Below are 23,175 nucleotides of genomic sequence, written 5' to 3'. Positions count from 1 at the left end.
ATAAAAGTGATGTCAATGAAAATGTTAATTTAATAGTATATAAGTTAACTTTAATATAAAAAATATGGTATATTTGTATTTGTGAATAATGACAAATTTATTTATACCAGTTATTGACAAACTAATGTAATGTTGAGTATAATTTAACTAACAAGTAAGCTATACCTGTATATTGAAAGTTTCAATTTGAAACATAATACTGTAAAGTATAAGTTAATTAATTGATTACTGTAATGATAAATGTGATAATGGAAATATATATACAATATATGAATAAATTGGTTTCAATAAATGTTCATAAATACAGTTCATTTATATGGTTTATATTTAAACATTTGGTTAGTTTTAAACGTGATTTTTATATCGGTATTGATATTAGATTGAGTTTTTGAAGCGTTATTTTTTAAAAGTTTAATATTTATAATATTTTATATTTAAAATTTTTTGTTAACTTTAATCAATTATAAAAATGAATTAATTTAATAAGTTTAATATTTAGTATTATCATAGTTATATGAATTTATTGAAAAATGTGATTTAAACAATAACAACAAACCAAACATTATAAAAATACTTGTATAATAAACTTGAAGTTTAATTAAATATTTATATAAATTAAAAATACTTTTATACAAACACTAGTCATAATACATGACATTTTATGTATATTTCATGTCTTTATAACTGTTTTCCAATTAAATGATTGATTGTAATCAAAATATATTTAATAAAAATTAAATTTTAATTAAAACATTAAACTTTCAATTATTACAATAATTATTATTATTAAACATTGAATGACGTTATTGTCATGTAGTGTATGATTGTGTGATATTATTCATACAATTCATTGCAAACATAATGTTATAAAACAAACATTAAATGATTTGATAAACATTTGTAACATTTGTGACAAAACTTGAATTTAAACGACAAGTGATTTGATTTAATAATAGTTGACTTTTAAGTGTATGAATAGTTAGCAGCAATGGGTCGCCGATCAATAAATACGACAAAAAGCGGTAAATATATGAACCCGACTGACCAACACCGCAAAGAGGCCCGAAAAAGGGAACTCAGAAAGGTTTGTATTGAAACACACTTTTTGGGATCACTTTCGGTGATAATTTGTATGATTTACAGAACAAAAAACAACGATTGATTGTACGGACGGCTGTCCTCAAAGGCAAAGACCCGTTTCAGATCATTGCCGACTTAGAAAGGTTGGATCAAATGGAGTACAACGTGACGACACCGCCGCCGCTCAATGAAAAGGTCTTAAAAGATAAACGAAGAAAAATGAAAGAAACGTGGGATCGACTCTTAAGACTTTATGTAAGTGACCACCAATTGAGTGACTAATGATTTCTTTCTATACTATTAATCGATTGAAAGATTGTTTTATTGTTAATTAATTTATTGATTTCAGTGTAAAGACGATCAGCAAAGGTTTGTTGAACTGAAGAGAATGGAAGCGGAATACGAATCAAAGCGGAACCAAATGATTAAATTTTATGAATCAGTCAAATCAGCTCAAGAAGTATCTATTGATGACATTCCTTTACCATCGGCTCCAATGGAACCATCTTTGGCTACTACTTCAGTTCCAATGACGTCAATTGAACCAATGTTACCGCAATCGATACTTAAGAGATCAAATGTTTTAACGATGCAATCCGTACATAAAACGCCTCCTGGAGTACCTCCCGGTCCGCCACCAGTTTTCAGTGATTATGAAGACAATGACGACGATGACGATATAGAAAGTGAAGATGAAATGGATAATAATAAAAGAATACGATTTAGTGATGAAATGCAAACAAATGAAAAGGACTCAGAAGTTAATGACTTTCTTAAAGAATTAGAACAAATTGAGAAACCTGTTAACAATAGTGATAGTGTGTCTCAAACTATACAATCTATTCAATCATTGCCTGCAATGGTAGCCCATCAAACACAGGGCGCTGCTATACCTCCGCCACCATCTCTTCTAACAAACGTGACATCAGCACCACCTCAGCCTCGAATGTTTGCACCACTTTTTAGACCTCCAATTCCTCATCCATCAGCTCAACCACCAAATATGACCGGTTTATTAGTCAACAAACCACATATGTCAGCACCAATGCCTGGTCCACCTCTAGCTAACTCAATGAGACCAGGGTTACCACCGCGAATGATAAATTCAAGACCAGTGATGCAACCGATGCGACCAATGCCAGTGCAAACAACACCTTTTCCATCGGCACCGATGACAACAAAACGTGATGATAAAAAAACACACATTGTTTCCGATAGAGCGACCATTGAAGCCAAACCTCAACTGAGAAATCTTAGTGCAGATGCGACAAGATTTACACCGGTGGCACTTCGGGTCAAACGGGATGATAAACATTTCAAGAAACCAAATCCAAAAATTGGTATTTATTTGCATATTGTTTGAAAATATTTTTACATTAAAGTAAAACAATTTTTTTAAATAAAAAATAGGTTTTAGCGAAATGAAGAAGTATTCATCTATTAGTGATAAGACTGGTCTGAACGCACCGACAAAAGGTGACGCTTACGACCAGTTTATGAAAGAAATGGAAAATCTATTGTAAAAAGAGTTGACCACTAAATCGGATCTCAATTTATAAGACAAATCAAAGACAAAAAATATTTATTAAAGTTATAATATATTTGAAGCCAACAACAGATGTCGCTCTCAATGTGTTTACTGGAAGTGAACTCAACTCGTGTTTCGGCTTTTCTTTGCTTTTGAAATACATTTTCAATGCATTTGTGTTTAACACTAAAGTAAAGCCATTTTGTATGAATTTATAGCATTTTAATGCTTTTTGTTAATCATTTAACTTAATTAATGACATTATTTTAATTGTAAAACCATTTTATATGATGTTTGTGACCAATAAATGATATGTTGGCCATCACTGGTGGACAACAAGCCGTTAAAAGACTGGTTTAATACTAATATATAGTGAATGACATTAAAAGACACGAGTTTTTTGAAAGTGTGTTTCAATACGATATGTCATTGAAGTCAACACTTGATTTCAATTATCATTAACTGACACTTTGGTCGACGACTGTAACAAATGATGGGCTCTTTGATTGAAGACAACTCGTTTAACATCAATAATCAGGTATTTGTTTGAATAATTAATGTCAATCACATCTTGATATATATCACATGTGATGACGGATCAGATAACAAGTGGTTCGCGGTCTTCAATATTATCGTCTCACGTGGACTTCGTGGCCAACGACGACGATGACGATGATATCATGTCTACTAAAACGCTTCAAAACAAATACAATGTATTGACAAATGATAACAATTTGGTTAATAATAATAATAATCACACAATGAGTACAAATAATAATAATAATAATAAATTGAATAATGAATTAGTTATTAAAATGAACGGACAAAACAAGAGTTCAAATTTTAGCCCAAATTTCAATTTAATGAATGGTAGCGACAATTGTAATAATACAAGTGATGGCATACCGGTTCCCAAACATGTGTTATATCCGCGCGAAAACATTATATTAGAGTGGAAAGAGGTATTGATTGATGACATTATTTGATAATTAATTGATAATTAATGACAATATGTTGTATTAATAGCCCCATCGGATTGGTGCCGGTCTGTCCAATCTGGGAAACACCTGTTTTCTTAATAGTGTATTACAATGTCTTAGTTATTGCCCTCCTTTAGTCAATTATCTCTTACACACCAACGATCACAACCAAAACAAATGTAATGCTATTAACATTAATTTATTACTTTTAAAACTAATTGTTTTTTAATGATATTTACTGTTAGGTAATATAAATAACACATTTTGTATGGTTTGCGAAATGATAAGACATATTCGTCAGAGTCGTATACATAGCGATAAAGTCATTAAACCAATTAATATCTGTCGACGCCTTAAATCGATAGCCAAACACTTCCAGTTTGGCCGTCAAGAAGATGCTCACGAATTTCTGCGTTATGTAATCGATAATATGTGGAAGTCATGTCTGAATAATAAAGACACAGCGAACTCAAAATTGGATCCGTTAAGTAAAGAGACGACTGCCATAAATCAAATTTTCGGAGGTTATCACAGAAGTCAAGTGATTTGTCTCGAGTGTAAAGCAAAGAGTAATACTTATGATTATTTCATGGATTTTATGCTTGATATTAAAGTAAGTGTTCATTAATTGTTGATAATTGCCAATTGATTTAATGTTTTTTTTTTGTATTAAAACAGAATGTGTCGAGTCTTGAGAAAGCTCTGGATAAGTATGTGACACCAGAACTGTTACAACACGAGAACGCCTATAAGTGTACGCGTTGTAAGAAACGGGTTTTAGCTAAGAAACAGTTCACAGTGTTTAGGGCCCCAAATGTGGCCACTTTTCAATTAAAACGATTTGATTACAATCGCATATTTGGCGGCAAAATTACTAAACCTATTACTTATCCCGAAAAACTCAATCTTAGACCTTATATGTCTGAAAATAAGGTATTATATACACATTGATTATTTGTAAATGAAATAATTTTTATTGTATTTTTTTAAAAAGGGTCCACCAATATTATATAAGCTTAATTCAGTGTTGGTTCACATGGGGCCCACCTGTAATTCGGGGCATTATTTTTGTTACGTTAGAAATTCTAATAATAGTTGGTATTTAATGGACGACTCGCGTATAGTTCAAGTAAATCAAAATCAAGCGCTCAACCAACAGGCTTATGTCCTATTTTACGTCCGCGTTGATACCGATTTTCATAAACCGGCGCCCGTTAATGTATGACATTATATTATTTATTATAATTACCGATAATATTATATATTCATTACTGTTTTCTTTTTTAGAAATTTGTCTCTCAAATTACGCCTAACGGTATTAAATTATCAAAAGTGATCATTCCTGAAGTGACCAATAATTGCAATCAAAAATTTAAAGATGATTTTAATTCTCCGAAAAATGTTAGTCCAAATGTAACACAAACTCAAAATGGCATTAAATCACCTCAAACTCAGAAAAATCATTTCCTTTCAACTAAGCCTACGATTAACATTAAACTCGGGGGACAAACACTAAAGAATAGTATAATTCCCGTACAAAATCAAAAACATTTTATTGGACCTCAATGTGAACCAAAAACCTCAAACAAACAATTAGATCCCACGAAAGATATGACAGCTCTTAATGGAAAACACAGTAATTCTAAGTCAAATTCAAAAGGTTTAGTGCCTTATTCTAGCGATTCATCCGATGACGATAGTTATAAATCAACCACTTTTTACTTGAAGTCATCTTCGGGTACACTATCCGTCACAGCAAATAATGTCGACAAAGATAAAGAAAAAATCAAAGAAATAGAGAGCGATGTTAATGTCAATGGATTTTTACAATCAAATAATAATAGAGTTTTTGGAGATAAAGGTATATTAAAATTTATAAATTTGTTTTTTAAAAGTGAATATTAAATTAATTATATTATTTTTAGTTAAATCGTGGAACGGAGGACTTTCCTCTATTGACTGTTCACTAAATGATGAAAAACGCAAATTAGACGAATCTAACGATGATTACGACAATGAATTTGATAGGGGAAAGGTTAGCATTTTTGTTGTATTGTAATTGCTTTTTAAATTTTATTTTTTGTTTTTATATTAAAATTATTTAGACAAAGAAAATAAAGACAAAACATCCAGAAAAATATTACGAATCCGGTATTAATCCATTTCAAAAACATCAAACAGAAATGCAAAGATTTAACGGCAGTTTTAAAACTAACGGTTATAACGACAGACAATTTAATGGAGATAATAATATTAACGATAATAAGTATATCACAACTAATACTGAAGAAGACGTTGATTTTAAAAGTGATACTTCTGCTAAACAAGAAAAATGTGGAGAAAATATTGATAAAAATAATAATATCAGCGAAGGTTTGGATAAATTTAGTAAAACTAGCGAACAGTTTGATAAAAGTATTAACAAAGTCGAAGAAATTGTTGATAAATTCCATAAAAGTAATGAAAACGGAGAAAAATATCAGAAAAGTGAGAATTTTAATGAAAAACATTTAAAAAGCAACGGATTTAATGATAAACAACAGAAAATTGATAGCTATAGCGACAGGTATTTTAAAAGCAATGGATATCTTAATAAATATCCTAAAAGTGAACATTTTGATAGACATTATAAATTTAATGGACATTTTGATAATAATAATAAACATTTTAAATTTAGTAATAATAATAATAATTATAATTATAATATGCATTACAAAAATAATCGTCACTCAGATAATTACAACAAAACTAATGGCAATTTTGACAAATATCACAAAAACAACGGAAACTTTTATAGACATAACAAAAATAAGAAACATTTTCATCCACAACATCATAAAAACAAAAAGCATTTCTATAGACAATATAAATAATATGAAACATTAATTAGTCATAAATAGAGTTTTCATTTTAGTTATTGAGTTATCTTGAGTTGCAAAACAAATAACTAAATACTGAAATAGTATTTAATTATTTTTGTAATATATTTTATAAATTTTAAAACAATATAAACTATTTATAAAAAATAATGAAATAATTTTTGAAGTATGTATTATATATGTATATTTAAATTTGCTGAATTTTATCGGCAAATTAATCACAGTTTTTATTAATAAATAATATCATAACACTTACAAATTGCCCTTTCCTTACACATTGTATATAAAAATATTTTTAATTTGTGTTAATTGTTAGTTATAAATAATAAACATATGTATGTTTTATCGATAAAAATTTGGTCTACGAAATAACATTAATAATGTAATAACTTATTTATTAATTTTATTCATTATAATTATTAATTAAAAAGATTGTATATAAATTTAGTCCAATAATAACCGGTAATAAATTTTTAATTATTAATATTTATGATAATAAGAAAATGTTAAATTATATTTAAATAGAATAATAATAATAAAATTACTGATTTTATTATAAATTTTTATAAGATTTTTATAAGTTATACAATATATTTATTTTGCTGAAATTTTTTAATCACAAATATTACAATTAAATATAAAATTTATTACATTTAATTTAATTTGAAAATAATAAAAATCAGCTAAACATTTGTATATTTTGTTTTTTTTATAATTTTTTTGTGTTATATATCCAATATCTGTCATTTGATTGTAATAATTATTGTTTTTCATAAAATATTTTTTTATTTGGATTTCATTTGAAAAGCAAAACAGAAACACAAGTTTTAGTTGTTTGGCAACACTTTTGATGTAAAAATCGATTTTATTTCAAAAAATAATTGAAAATATATTCTATGAATGAATGAAATGAGTGAATGAATGGATGAATGGATGCGATGTATGTTTGGAAACAAGACTTGGAGTGAATCCAAGTTCTGTTGTTTTTTTGGATCCAAAATCACTATTAAAGCAAATGATGACAAATGTGTCAGAATTTCATGATTTGTGATTTGAAAACAAATGGATTTCGACGACAATTTCAGCTCTTCTTCGACGAGTTTACGCAAAAGATATTCTTCGACGAGAAAGAGCTCATTAAAGGCTGAAATTAAGAATATTATTGAAAAGCAAACTCAAGACATTCAAGAAGCCGGTGCTCACCTCTGGCACAGACAAAGTCAATCATCGGTTAAATACGATGTCATTTTGATAATATCGCCAAAAGGTTATCATATAATTGATTCTTTAGTTCAAATTCTGACCGAAAGATTGCCGCAACTGGTCGTTGAAATTAAACCTCACTCTCACTATAAGGAACAGGCATTTTATCTGACGGCCACCGATGACTTTTTGGTGTCCAGTGCTCACCAATTGGGTTATCGCACAGTTAGTACCGGACAATCTCTGACTAGTCTTGAGAGACAAACACTAATTTTACAAAATCTCAATTCTTTACGTTATAATCAAAGCGATGAACAGATAACTGAAAATGAATTAAAACTTATGAAACTTAAACCAAACGATGCTATTATTGCGAAACTAATTTCAAGTAATCTTATAAAACAAGTCCTTCCGCTTCACAACGAAATTGATTTATCATTATTAAGAAGACAATGGGTTTCAGCTTTTTTCTCTTTTCAACCGTTGGATAAAATTTGTGAATATTTTGGACACAAAATTGCAACTTATTTTGCATTTTTAGGATTTTATACGTTAGCGTTGATATTTCCATCAATTTTAGGCATTTTTATCACATTTTATGGCAATAATAACAATGCTTTTGATGAGATATATATCCTTTCGTTTACTGTTCTTAACATTATATGGTCGACAGTATTCCTCCAGAAGTGGAAACATACAAACAATCAATTACTTCAAAAGTGGGGCTCAAATCAAATCCAAATTAATGAACAATCTATAAGACCTTTATTTCGAGACAAAAGTTTATTTAATTTATTTAATATTGAATTTGAAAGAAAATTAATTAAATATTTTATTTCAATTCCTGTTATTGGCATTTGTCTTGTCGTTATCTTTGGAGTAATGATTGCGGTCTTAAATTTTCAAGTAATGTATTATAACGTAAATTATATTATATTTTGTAATTAATTATTGAAATTATTTAATTACAGACTTATTGGGATAATGTAGTGATAGATGAATGGCAATATCCCATTTGGACTAAATATATACCAAAAATAATATTAGCCATTCTCATCAATATATTTGATGCTATTTATTATTATATAGCTGTTTGGCTAAACAATAAAGGTATAATAATATTAATATATTGTTTATATAATTTCTAAATTTCAAATTTTAATATTTAGAAAATTATGAATTTGAAACAACACATGAAAATAATTTGATATTAAAGTTAATTTTGGTAAGAATACAATAATTGTAATAATTATTATGAAAAAGTGCATAATTTATTACTAATTTTTATATTTAATTATTTTCAGTTTCAATTTATGAACTCATTTGTATCTCTGTTTTATATTGCATTTTATATCGGAGATATGGATAAACTTCATGAGGTATATTAAATATATAAATTTATTTTTAGTAAAATTAAAATTAATTGAATTGTGAAATGTTTTTTTGTCTGTAAGCAATTGGCAGCCCTTCTCATTACACGACAAGTGATTGGAAATATAAAGGAAACGCTTTTGCCTTTTATTTTTGAATCCTATAAGTTATCGTCAAAATTGCATAAAATAAAGATCAATGAAATTTCAACGATTGAATTGGAGGCAAATATGCCGCGATATGAGTCTACTTTTGATGATTACTTGGAACTAATCATACAATTTGGTTATGTTATGCTTTTTTCGTCTACCTTTCCATTGGCCGCAGTTTTTGCACTTTTTAATAATTTAATTGAAATCAGAAGCGATGCCTTCAAGTTATGTGTTTTATATCAGAGACCATTTGGTGGCCATCGGGTGCAAAACATTGGCCAATGGGAGGATGTCCTCAACGCTATCGCCTATATTGCTATTATAGTCAATTGCGCTCTGATTGTCAAAACCAAACAAATCTCAAAGATTACAGCCATTGAAGATGAGGTACAACTGGTTCTCATCGGAGTTATACTTGAGGTCTGCGTTTGACTATTGTTTCATCAATTGTTAAATTAATTATTTTTTTATATCTTATTTTATAGCATCTATTATTGGCTCTTAAATGGTTAAGTCCTTTCATTTTTTAAAATTATTGATTTTATTGTGATCTCAAAGTGTCTTTCAATTTGAATATTAAGTCATTGATTCAATCAATTCATTTACTATTATTACATGTATTATTATAATAAATTTTATAATTATATCATATTTATTATATTTATTAACATAAAATGTTTTAATTTTAATACCTATACTTTTTTGTATATTTTAATTATTTTATATAAGTTATATGAAAATTATTGGAACAGCTTCGGTATATATATATAACCCATTTGTTGTTGAAGTTTTAAACGCTTTTAAAATGATAATTTAACAAGTTTTATATACCAGTCCTCACCTCCCGTTCCTTCCCTCCCCACACACCAGTTCCTAACCCTCTACACCCACTCCAACCTAACCTAAAGTAATAAAATAGCATTTGTCATAAATATAATGGTTATAACAGCGCGCCTGAAATTTCAACAACAAATGGGTTACATATACCGAACTTTTGGCAAATTATTTATTTATTTTTATTTTATTTGAAGTTTTATTTGAGTATTAAATTTTGAATTAATATAAAATAAAAAGTAATTTATTTAATAAAAAAATTGTTTAATTCTGTAAAAAACATGATTTTCTCGATTGAATTGATATTAATAGCCAATGGAAACGATATTTATTGTTAGACATATACTAAACAATATTAATAAAGTAATAATAATAATAATAATAATAATTAATATTATTTGGAGTGAAATAAATAGCGATCAATAAAAATCACAAATTGTTTGACAAAAATTGTATTACAATTGCTATGACTTGTCGTACAAACAGTGCATACAATTGACAACGTATTCAATGGAATGCATTGAATGTATTGAATGATTGAATGATTGTTTTGAATGTATTTTAATAACAAATTGTTTACCAAATCGTGTGATAATTAATACTCAAATGTTTTCACTGATACCGTCATCGATGGTAACAACAATTGATAACTTTTTTTGATTTTGTCATTTGTGTCAATCGATTGAACTAAAGATTAAGTCAGTGATGAGTGAAATGGAGGTCGAGATGGAGTCGGATTCGGGCGGCGATATGTCTGCGGCTATCCGTATGTCCGGTCGTCCAAATCGTCCCAATAATACTGGTTTTGGTCTAATCGGTGATTTGTCGCAACCGAGCGGCCAAAGTATGCCGTATTCAACGCAATCTCTGAGCCGAAGAATGGCTCCGAATTCAATTGGTCTTCAGATGACACCAACAAAGATGTTATCGAATACATTAAACAACAGAAGAAGTAGTTCTGGTATATTCATCACAAGTATGTTTAGCTCCCGATTCAGACATTTACAGAAATTACATTCCGAGGCATTCCTGGGCCTCAACTCAATCTGTTTGCCGGGACTTCCAATGGGCGCCGTTTTTCGGTCATCACTTCCGGCTACACCTGTGGCCACACCAATACATCGCGAGGCGTTTCAACAGTTCTCAGAGCAGGCGCTTCGCGACAGACTTTGCAAAACTCCTTCGCCGCGAAAGAATCGCGGATTTCTTCCTTTGGGTTTACAAACTGATCAACAGATGAGATCTGATTCACGCTGTAGTCAATCGGGTGGTCACGACTTGACTGATGTTCAACCTATGGATATTACTTCTCCTATCGATGAACCAGTCATTGAAGACACTAAAGGGGAAGAGTGTACTAATGGTGGAGGTTTTGGTGATCACCCGTTTGGATACAATGATCGGTTGCATCGGATGCACACCGAGACAGACATTGATGGCAACGAAAGGCGACTTTTTGTAGGAAATATTAGTTATAGAGTACGTTATGACTAAATCTAAACTCGTTTTTGGCTTTAATTTTGAACTTAAATCTCATTTTATTGTATATACCGTGCGATATATGGTTTTTATCAATCGTTTAATTTAAACGTTAATGTAATGAATGTAATGTAAATGATAATTCAATATCATTTCACATTGTTTTTTCATTAATCTCTAGTCAGAGAAATGATCTATTGTTAACAAATATATATTAAAAATGATTTTATTAATGAAAATATACAAAATGATACCAATTATAACTATTGTATAATAATAAGATTTTTTTTATTGATACATATGTTTACAAAAATTTATTTAACACTATAGGTAACTGAAGCACAATTATCGAAATTTTTCAACAAATTTGGTAAAGTTTACAATTGTTGTATAGTCAAGGATCACATTAAAAAGTTACCGAAAGGGCATGTAATTTAACCGATAATTTGATTGGACTTGAAATTAATTGTCATTAAAATTGTTGATAACATAGATATGGATTTATAACATTTAAAAATATCTGTGATTTGCAAAAAGTTTTGTCTATCGAACCAAATAAACTCATATTAGATAACAGGTATTACTTTAACAGTCAAATGTCTTGTAATCCAATATTTCTAATATTGTTGTCATCAAAGAGCGCTTCGGGTGTTTTTAGCCAAACCTAAAGTATGCAAACAAATGAAAGAAGAAGTTAAAGAACTTATCGATGAACGTCAGGTTTCATTGGAGTACCGAAATTGCCCTCAAAATACTGTTATCACAAACATTGTCAGACATAAGTTATCACAAAATGGGGTCACTTTTGATGATTTAGACGACGACTCTATTGTTTACATATTTAAACTGTTGGACTGTTTGATAGATCAGACAAATCTTGAAAGAGGTATAGTATTGATAGATAATTTAGTTTTGTTATTAGAATTATTAAAAGAAATGATAAAATGATTATCAGTTTGCATCCGATGGAAACTACTTATGAATCAAATGTGGTCAACTCGTACTGGCATTTCATTTACAAAATCGTTCTTTAGTTTTGGATCTCCTGGTAATACAAATTGAATGAACAGTTAGAAAATATTGTAACAATTTTAAAATATATCTTCAGTGTTGACGACATCTATTTTGTTTACCATTTTGAAGAAGTGTCCAAATCTCAAGTCTATTGATTTAAAACATGTGACTAATTATCTCGATATCAAAGCTTTGGAAATAATTGGTATTCACTTAATATTTGATTAATTAAAATGATTACTTAAATTATAATTTTTATTTGCAAATTAATTTGTTGTTAAATTTAATTACCGGTAATCGTAAAAAATAATTGATAGCTGTTTCGTGTTCTTTATTGGAAACATTGATCTTTGATAGCGGCGTTACAACTGATTATGCGATTAAAGTTTTAGGACAAAAGTGTCAACATTTGAAAGTATTGTTTCCGATCTGTATTTCTAATTGAACTTTTTATTTAACAACTTTTTATAAATAAAATTATATAAAGATTTTACATTTGAACGATTGCTGTCATTTCGGTGAAGAGGGCTTTTGGTGGCTAATCAAAAGTGCGACAGATATTCAACACTTGGAAATCACTAATAACTTTAAAATTAATGGAAATTGTTTTAGACTATTGAGTACTTCATTAAAATCTTTAAACATAACTAATTGTCCAAAGGTTTATAATAATATTTTATTCAACAAAAATTGTAATAATAATAATAATATTATTATTTTTTAAGATTAGGGAAAAGGGTTTCAAAGAGCTTATTGATGGCAACAGAATGTCATTGGAAGCACTTTCTGTGTCAACCGTTAACCAAAACATTATGAAAATGATTTGTTTGGGTTTAAAATGTTTGAAATATCTGAGGATTTCACAGTTTCCTACATTATATCCAACTCAAGGTTTGTTTTTAATAAACTGATAATTGTTTAAATTATTTTAACAAATGTAATACAATACACTTTATTAGACAATTATTAGACAATATACATGTGTATATGACAACAATTAATTGTTAAGCTTTAAAACTTTAAAGCACTGGTATCTCTATGACTATCAGTGCAATAGTGCTGATCAGTGCGAAGTCATACTAAATGACTACTAAAACACTAGTGTGTCCACGAAAGTCAACACTAGATAATTGTTGTCTTAACTATTGTCATAATAAGTTAATTATACGTACATTAATTAGTTAAAGATAATTCAATATAAACTTTATTCAGTATTTAGTGTGAAATTATAATTACTTTTTTAATTTATAATATTTTAGACACACATACGACAGGATTTTCGTATTTAACTTCATTAAATAATCTCAAAGTTTTGGATGTTTCGGTAGATTTTGATGATATTAACGACGAAACACTTTTATCTATTTTACAAAACTGTTGTAAAATTGAAGAATTAATTCTTGTATTAAACAGAAGAGTAACCGATTCTTCAATTTCTCAAATTTACAAATATTTGCCTCATTTACACAAACTAGTAATCACTGATTCATCGGTAAAATGTTTGCAATTTTTTTACTAAAATACTAATTATTATTATAATAACTATTTTATTATTATTATTATTATTATTATTATTATTATTATTATTATTATTAGATTACTAACAGCTCTCTTGCATTGGTCTCGAATCTCGAAGATCTGACACATTTAGATATAAGTGGTTCGCTTAAAGTCACTGATAGTGGTTCTCAAGTTATTGTCGATAATTGCAAATCTCTGAATTTATTTCAAATGAATAGATGTCCAGAAATATCGAGTGATTTCCTTAAATATTCTCTAAAAGTCATTCAAAACGAACCATTGATTCGCGATCTCACTATTGTTTACGACTGCATCCGATTTAATCTTAAAAACGAAACGATTGATGGAATCGACGATATGTTGAAAAGTGATGACTATTTCAATGATAACAACTGTGAATCAAACGAAAATCTTCTCGACTATAACTTTGATATTGATAATCAAGATTTAAATTAATATTATTTTCAACCCACACAAACACACACACATACACAGTTACATATACATTAAAGTTTGAATTTTCCTATATATTTTATATATTATTTATATTAAAATATTTGTTAGTAATATATCAATAAAAATTAGACATTTGTTTATATAGTAAATATTTGTGTAAAAAATATTACTTAAATTTATTTAATATACAGTATATAAAAATGAAGGCAATAATAATAATACTTTTAACATATGTACAAATTTTACCGGTTGTTTGTGTTATATAAAAATTATATTTTAAAATTAAATATATATTTAATAGAAAGTGGTATAAAAATTAATTAATAAGTAAAATAATGCGTTAATATTCACATTTCATTTTCTTAATACTGAGAATTTCAGTTACTTTGAAAAAATATTAATACTGTAATAAAATATATAAAAATTATAAAACAATATACAATTGAGCAAAAACAGAGTTATATTCAAATTAGCCGAAAGATGTGAACTCAAGTTACCGATGACTTGAGGACTGGTAGTCTTCATATTACGACATAACAATGACTGGAACCAAAAGGGACCGATATTTTGTGGATAACTATCACTTGTATGCATCTTTCGGTTATCAAATTTCCAGAATTGATGGCCTTTGAAAAAGTATGTCTGACCTGAAAAAAATATAACGTTTTGATGTTAATAACACTTTGAAAAAATGATAGATTCTATAATAAACTTTACTTATAAATAGTACCCGTAATTATAATAATGAATAAATTAAATTTATTAATATAAAATCAATAACTTTTTAATTTTAAACTAAACACATACTATCTTTAGACCATTGAAAGGCAGAGTCAATGTTACCGGGAATTCCTTTCCAAGCGGTAGATATAAGACGCGGATAATCTAATTCAACTCTATTTTCTTGTTCATCAAATCTCCAATATTTTGAACCACTAAACAAATAAGTCTTTCCGTTGTGACCCCAAATCATGGCCACATCGACTCTCTCCAAATCAGACGGCAATCCTTTTTTTAAATTTCAATTTAAAGTATAAATCTATTATGAATTTACATTAAAAAAATTACCGATTGATGTTAAAGGTTGGGGATATCCGTGATCCACACGAGTTTGACTAAAAACCCAAATTTGTTTTCCGATAAAAAAAACAATTTTACTGTCAGTCAATCGCTCATAAACGGCGTCCACTCGTTTTAAGTCTTTTGGCAGATCAGTCCAATATCGGTATATTTCAATTGGTTTCGCCGAAGTCATAGATCGGTTAGGTTTCAACCACCAGAAGAACTGTTTAATAAATAGAGTCAATTGTGTTAACTATTGAATTGCGGTTATAATATAATTAATAAAGAGATACCTTATCCTTAAAGACAAAAATGTCAGAACGTATGGTTGCGATGGCGTCTATACTCATATCACATGCATTTGGATATTCAGTCGAAAATTTAGGAATCGTTGGTGTATTTGGGCGGTCAGTACTGGTATATTTGGGTGTTGGCAGTGATGAATGTGGTGACCAATTTTGATCAGTTGGTGGACCTTTTGAAAATAATATTTAAACAAAATTAAAATATTGTTTTTTCAACAAAAAAACATAAATACCATAAAGTTCTTGAATTGCTGATGTATCGTCATGTGGTAAATGAAAATTATTATCAAGTGTTTGATAATATGGAAACATTAGAGATCCAGAAACTGATGAATGAGCCAAACCCAGTGAGTGACCAAATTCATGTGCTATTCAAAGCAGTTTGTATTACATTACTGTAGAATAAATATATGGATCAAATGATATATGAATTACCGGCAACTGAGAACAGACTGACCCCTAAAATATAATTAACACAAATGTCTTCTCAAATTCATTCAACGGATATACATCACAGACATACCGTCCCTATTGTTTGGGTTATCATTCGGATTGAACTGTCGCTGATCCCATTGTTCATCGGCATCAAAGTGTGCGTCACCACCAATATCATCACCGGGAAAGAATGCGTGACCCAATACAAATCCCGGGCCATCAAATGGATACACATCGCCATGAGATCCTTTGTAAAACGATATAACTATATCGGCGTCAGCTCTACGGGTCTCAGTAAAGGTCAGTCTCGAAGCATCCGACCAAACCTTAAATGCCTTCCGAAACTGTTCCATCACAAACTGTGGGTCCAATCCGGGTGACCAGTCTCTCACACTATCAACACATTTATACATCAATTTATATATTAGTAATGGAGACAATAAGTTAAGATTTTTTTGTAAAATATTCTCTCAATTTTCATAACCAAAACTTTTAATAAAATTATTAAGTTTTATGTTGTCTTCAGAACACATTATAGTAAACTTTTTATTTAAAACTTATAATTTAAGACAGTTTTCGGTGACAATCTGTCACACTTTGGGAACACTAGTATTTTCGGTCTCAATGTCGAACTCGGCGTTGATAATGGTCTCAGATTGAGACCGAAAACACTCGAGTGTTCCTCAAAGTGTAACAGATTGACAACGAAAACTGTCTTCAATTGTAAGTTTTAAATAAAAAGTTTAGTTCAATAAAATGCTTTTAACAGAATATTCTGTAATAATTCAAAAGCACTTCTAAATAATAATAAGTTTTTGAATTTAGATTTTTAAATCATATTTTTAATTCAATATATAAAAACATTTAAGTTTTAAAAATTATATAAAATATTTTACTTTTAATATAAATTATACTTATTTTATCAAATGTTTTACAGTTTTTATCATTTAAGAATTTATTTTCATCTATAATATATATATCATTTCATTTTCATAATATAATTATAATGCATAAGCAATTGTTAAAACTATAATTTAACAATAATTTCAATTACATTTACTGTTACTTATGCTATAATAACAACAAATTTTGAAATAGGACTCAGTTATGATTTAGTCTGTATTTCATATTTTTTGTTAAATTTATGAAAAAAGTATTGCTTTTGACGTTTTAATATGAAATGCTTTTATTACAAAATTTATGTCATTTTATTATACAATATCCATTTGTCGGAGAATTTGACATTTAATATGAAAATTGATTTCTCCATTTAGTAATAACCATAAAAACATTTTATTTTTGTATAATTTATTATAAAAGTTCAATATTTTAAGTAAATTTGATATTTAACGAAACAAATAACAGCATAAAATTAATTATCAATATGTTTGACATGAATTTAATGATAGTAATGATGATTATAGAGACGACTGTCACTCACTCAAGGAGGTTGTGATGGCTTTACAATGGCTTATAATACACCACAAACTGATTGAGTGAGTGATAAATTGTCTCAATATTTAAGTTTAATTGTTTACAAATTAATTATTGTTAAATATGTAATACATTAAATTAAATCATTAATACACTAACAAGTTCTTTCATTTAATAATTAAAAAAAAATTAATACAATTATTTATGATTAATTACTAACTGACGGCAAAAAAATAATCAAAAAATTTAATTATTTTGATTTTTTCAAACATCTATTTCAATATATTTTGTTCATTACTTATATCAAATACAATGAAAATGTTAAAGCATTTGATTTATACAGTATTTACACATCAATTCACAACATATTTATTTAATAAAGAAATCAATTCTGGATTCACTTTATTAAAGTACTGCTATTTCCAACATTTAATTGAAATCACATTTATTATTAAATTTCTAATATTTCTATCAACAAAATCAACTGTCAATACAATAAATAGTACAACAATTGACAATTATTTTAAAGTATTTTTAAATACAGTACAAGTAGTCTAATGATTGAACATAGAAACTACATTATTCCTAAATTCAAATATTTTCTACTATACTATAAATAAATAGAAAATATAATTAGATATTTAGAAAATTTCAAAGTTTATGTTTAACAAAACTGTTAAAACTACATAAATTTAGCCTTCAAATAAACATTTCAATTATATAAAATCAGATATTTATGGCATAATTAGACAATTGAATCAATTTCTGTATATGATCTTAATAGAATTTATGGTATTTTATATTTTTAATATTATTGAATTAACTAATATTTTAAGTAATTTCGTTTGTATACAATATATGGCAAAAATAATAAAAATCTACAATTGATATAAATATTATTTATGACATTAAGTTATTTCCAATATTTCATGTAATGGTTCACTAAACTTGGTTTACATAAAAATCTGATATCTTTTTATGTCAGTGATATTATCAATGACTCAAATAATTTTTTATGAAATATTATAGTTTTCAATCAAAAGATTTAATGATTTATTGAAAGTAGTTATAAGTTATAACTTTGAAGGCGTCAAACATTTATTCATTTTTTATATCGAAACAAAACATTGAAAATGATTGCAAATTGCCTATAAATGGTGTGATAAATATTATGACTGACCTCCAGCTTAGATTTGTTTTATCCCATTTGGATCCTTGAAGTGAATAGCGTCTAACTCTTCGACCATTGGATATAAAGACATCGGGAACACCACATCTTTTTCTTTTCATAAGTTCAATGGTTTTATTATCTAAAAGACCGGTCGGACGTAAATTTGCAAACGATTGCATCGCACGGATGGCATCCTTAAGCTGTTCATCACTTATCAAATTCGCACTGTTTTTGGTTGATTTCGGCAAATATCCAAATTTAACCAAAAAATCCTGTTTTAATTAAAACAAAATCAAAGATTAAATAAATAATTGAATAAATATAATATAATCTAAATCTCAACAATTGACAAAATAATATCATCAAAGTTACAACAATTTATAAATGTAATTAACATTACTAATAGAAATTAAAAAGATAATAAAAACAGCAAACATTTCTATATGAAAACTTTTAAAGTGAGTTATACACTGTAGTAATATACAGTATATAATTTACAGTATTAATAAAACTAATAATTTATAAAGATACTTAAAATTTATTTTATAATAATTTAAAATTTGTTATTGTACAAATTTTAAATAGTAATTTAGTTTTTATTTTGGTTTCGCCTATAATTACTGGAAATTTCAATTAAGAGTAATGGCATCTAAAATTAAAATAGCGTTTTGATGAATAACTTAAAAACAATTTTAATTATTCTGTCCTAAAATCATAAAGAATACAAATATTAAGGATTAGGATTACATGTGATACATATGAATACAATTAGATACCATTAGATACCATTAGATAACATCTTTAAGACAATTTCATTATTTTGTTTTTTGTTGAACGATGTAAATGATATAAAAAATTCATTTGTTTTCAACAAAGATTCATGAATTTTCAAATATTTTCAATATATATATACAACACATGTGTTTCTGTAATCTACAGACAACTAACAAATGCCTTTATGTCTCATATTTGCTTTTTAGACGAAAAATCTGTTTTTGAATACAAGTGTAAATAAAAAATTTAATTTATTGAATGCAACAAAACAGTGAAATAACTGAAAAAGTGAAAACTATATTATTAGCAAACAAATAGATAAAAGTCAAATATTAACATTTCTCCCTTTCAGGCCATAAGTCATATCAATTGTTAACTTAATTTTAGACAATTTTACTTATAGTCATTGATCTTATAGTTCACTGAACTAAACCAATAAAATATAAATCATAAATTTACAACTGATATATTGATTAATCATAAATTGAATGAAATTCATGTGTTGAACATAACTAAATTCATTAAACATTTTTAAATCTCTTATGATTTATTATAAACATATAAAGCAATATTTACGTACTTGAGTTTAATTATGTGCTTAAATAAAAAAAATAAATTATACATTTGAAGGATTTTATTTATAATGAATTTATTAAAAAATTTTGAAAATAAATTGAGTGAATGAAATACATTAACCTGTTTTGTAGTCAGCCTTGTGTGCAAACAATCCATTGACTGACAATTCAAGTAATGTTTTCTCACTTTTTTTTATTCAAATTATATTCACTAAACACTTGCTTATTAAATAATATTTTATGTGTCTATATAACTATGATAGTAATTTATAATTTGTACATTATTTAATATAAATAATAAAAATTTAAGATTTTTTAGCAAATTATTTAATAATCCAGTAATGGTTTGTCTCAAGTGATAAATATCCGGCAATTTTAGCTTTAAAAGGAAAATATTGTCAAATGTATGTAAAAATAATTTTAGATAACATCATATAAATCAGATTATTTCAATTCAATGCAAATCAATTTCACATGTGTTTCACTTAAACCATTCATATATTCAATTTGAATAGAAGATAAAATTAATGATTTGAAAAATGACAATAAAATTTATAATAAGTGACAGCAATATCTTTTCAACAAAATTTGCATTTATTTGTATTCATGAAAACTAGCAATGAGTAAGTCGTTGACAAAATGATTGCATAAAGTTGTAACAAACATATAATATATTCGTGTAATAAATATAAACAAAATTTTAAATTAAATTATTTAAAAATTTAATACCAACTCTTAAATTTATGCATTGCCTTAAGCTATGTAAACATTAGTTTCAAATATTAGGATATTTACTATATATTGAGTCAAATATTGTCAAGAAATTCAATAAAAATAGAATAAAAAATTATTAGAAATTTACAGTAAATTTATATCTTATGAGTCAATACAGTATAATATAAATTTTTGTTTTAAAAAAGTCATCCATAAAACACACTTTTTTCACTTAACTTTAAGATTGCTTTTTGTGTCAATTTATATATTATTTTAAACTATGTCTTGAAATGGCAACGAAAAACTAAACTAAATAAAATAGTAGACATTTTTCCTAAATTGTAAGTTATTTATATGATTACAGTAAATCTTCACAAAAAATGACTGTAACCTTATATTGGCATCATTTCTGAGACATTTATATAAGTATTAAAACTTGTAAAGTCTATCATTTTAAGTAAATTTACTGTTAAAGTAATTTATATATTTTGTATATTATAAGAAATTCATATCAATTATATTATAATATTCTATTGTAATTATATACACCTAAGTTAATACACATAAGATATTAATAAAATCTAATAGAAAATACATTAATATATATTTTAGTTAGTTAATAGCTACTATGTTATCAAACATTATTTGATAATTTAATTAGTATTACAGCTAATGTAATTTATAGCTATTACATTAGTGTTGGTCAATATAAACAATTATTATTTGAACATTAGCATTTTATTAAATGTCATGCAAACAATAAAATATATTACTTAACTTTTAATTTGTCTACAATTTTTAATTAAGTTATAATTAACTAATTAATGTCTAAATGTTTGTAACTTTACTTTTAATCATTTGTTTTTTTTTTGTAAAATTGTGACTTAATATTTGATAGATTAAAAGTATTATCCCATGAAAATTGCTTTAAAAGTGATATTAATATAAAATATTAGTTATTGTCAAAAGTAGATCTCAATAGTTTTTAGACCAAAAAATCAATATTTTGTCATAAAATCATCACTAAATTGAATCAACAGTAACACACTCTAGTATTAACTGTCACTTAATATTGAATCCAATACTTTCTACATATATTGGCTGAAATTCAATTAAATTAAATCTCATTATTTTTATACATTTGTTTCATTATACCCATAGAGTAATATATTTAACATAAGTTGAAATAAATAAAATGACATTTCCTTATAGTTTAATATGCTTTTCCTGAACACAAAAAAAACAATAGAAAAGCAGTGAAATAGTGAAACAAAATGCATACAAAATATTGCAATAATAATAATAGCAAACAATAAAAACGATACATTTGTAGCAATAAATCGATAGATTATTAAAATATATTAATAATTATTTTATTACTACATATATGAAGTATATTTGAATCTGACTTTATATTTGACCATAAATTTGATTATCATTTCTATATTAATATACTAAAAATGTTGTAAATATAATATGATATATAAGATGTCATACCATAGCATGGGATGTGTTGTCCATCAATTGCATAGACAGCTGACTGATCGGTGCATCACTTAATGGCTTACAATTGATGAATGAGATGATTACCATCAATATCACAGTTTGGACAATGGATTTAATAAAATGAGTTAATTTAATGTTATGTTGACTTTGTCTGTGTCTTTGTCTGTGTCTTTGACTGTCACTATATTTGCAACTATTTTGACAAACATTGTACCAAATGTTGTGCCAATCGATAGCATTGAAGGCATCACTAGTTGTGTGAATGCATTGACTATTAATCTTATGTTCCATACATTGCTTGCATTTAGTCATCACTCGTATGATTAGTACTGTATTTATCATATATTGAATACACAAATATATAAATTGTGTTCAAAATGATTACATTTTTACTATAAATCATAACTCAATTCATTGTTTGATTGCTTTCATACAAATAGAACACAAAAATCATTGCAATTATATGTATATATCATATCATAGATTGGATGCAATCAGTGATCACTGTATTCATCACTGCATTAAATGCTCGCTCACAACAACATGAGATCCCAGTCTATACATACATACAGTCATACAGTAGTAGAGTATTATAGTATTAATAGCATTGACAGCATTGACTGCATTGAATGCCTAACACAGAGAACCAATACTTACAATACAATACTGCCTATAGTTATGACTGCCTCTCCCTCTGCGTCA

At 27.1% G+C, this 23,175-nt stretch overlaps 5 protein-coding genes across 5 annotated transcripts; 4 read left to right on the top strand and 1 right to left on the bottom strand.

Moving 5' to 3' along the window:
• The first annotated feature begins 821 nt into the window (after window positions 1-821).
• Window positions 822-2,723, top strand: LOC128965300 (WW domain-binding protein 11-like). The gene is made up of 4 exons (XM_054311956.1): window positions 822-1,084; window positions 1,144-1,335; window positions 1,430-2,420; window positions 2,491-2,723. Exons 1-4 carry the CDS (start codon window positions 989-991, stop codon window positions 2,601-2,603), a joined length of 1,392 nt encoding a protein of 463 aa, XP_054167931.1. The 5' UTR covers window positions 822-988; the 3' UTR covers window positions 2,604-2,723.
• Window positions 2,724-2,779: 56 nt separating this feature from the next.
• Window positions 2,780-6,469, top strand: LOC128965299 (ubiquitin carboxyl-terminal hydrolase 36-like). Its single transcript, XM_054311955.1, has 9 exons — window positions 2,780-3,146; window positions 3,211-3,570; window positions 3,635-3,767; window positions 3,834-4,201; window positions 4,267-4,521; window positions 4,583-4,807; window positions 4,876-5,449; window positions 5,514-5,623; window positions 5,694-6,469. The coding sequence occupies exons 1-9, from the start codon at window positions 3,099-3,101 to the stop codon at window positions 6,459-6,461; spliced, it is 2,841 nt and encodes a 946-aa protein (XP_054167930.1). The 5' UTR covers window positions 2,780-3,098; the 3' UTR covers window positions 6,462-6,469.
• Window positions 6,470-7,384: 915 nt separating this feature from the next.
• LOC128965497 (anoctamin-8-like) lies at window positions 7,385-9,723 on the top strand. The gene is made up of 6 exons (XM_054312204.1): window positions 7,385-8,576; window positions 8,642-8,780; window positions 8,840-8,895; window positions 8,975-9,049; window positions 9,125-9,613; window positions 9,679-9,723. Exons 1-6 carry the CDS (start codon window positions 7,530-7,532, stop codon window positions 9,721-9,723), a joined length of 1,851 nt encoding a protein of 616 aa, XP_054168179.1. The 5' UTR covers window positions 7,385-7,529.
• A 735-nt stretch (window positions 9,724-10,458) lies between these two features.
• On the top strand, window positions 10,459-14,578 carry LOC128965368 (uncharacterized). Its single transcript, XM_054312046.1, has 11 exons — window positions 10,459-11,506; window positions 11,837-11,931; window positions 12,000-12,083; window positions 12,145-12,392; window positions 12,462-12,554; window positions 12,615-12,725; window positions 12,838-12,935; window positions 13,008-13,181; window positions 13,246-13,411; window positions 13,780-14,012; window positions 14,117-14,578. Exons 1-11 carry the CDS (start codon window positions 10,733-10,735, stop codon window positions 14,495-14,497), a joined length of 2,457 nt encoding a protein of 818 aa, XP_054168021.1. The 5' UTR covers window positions 10,459-10,732; the 3' UTR covers window positions 14,498-14,578.
• A 300-nt stretch (window positions 14,579-14,878) lies between these two features.
• On the bottom strand, window positions 14,879-23,175 carry LOC128965496 (collagenase 3-like). The gene is made up of 9 exons (XM_054312203.1): window positions 22,465-23,175; window positions 18,914-19,176; window positions 16,388-16,692; window positions 16,300-16,323; window positions 16,098-16,232; window positions 15,853-16,034; window positions 15,566-15,782; window positions 15,305-15,505; window positions 14,879-15,144 (listed from the first exon to the last, which is right to left on the bottom strand). The coding sequence occupies exons 1-9, from the start codon at window positions 22,813-22,815 to the stop codon at window positions 14,879-14,881; spliced, it is 1,944 nt and encodes a 647-aa protein (XP_054168178.1). The 5' UTR covers window positions 22,816-23,175.

Source organism: Oppia nitens, unplaced genomic scaffold, assembly GCF_028296485.1.
Source record: "Oppia nitens isolate AA-2021 unplaced genomic scaffold, nextdenovo-longstitch-racon4-pilon3 scaffold17_pilon_pilon_pilon, whole genome shotgun sequence".
Classification (NCBI taxonomy): Eukaryota; Metazoa; Arthropoda; class Arachnida; order Sarcoptiformes; family Oppiidae; genus Oppia; species Oppia nitens.
Note: the sequence above shows the minus strand (reverse complement) of the source record. Positions and strands in the feature narration are given on the sequence as shown.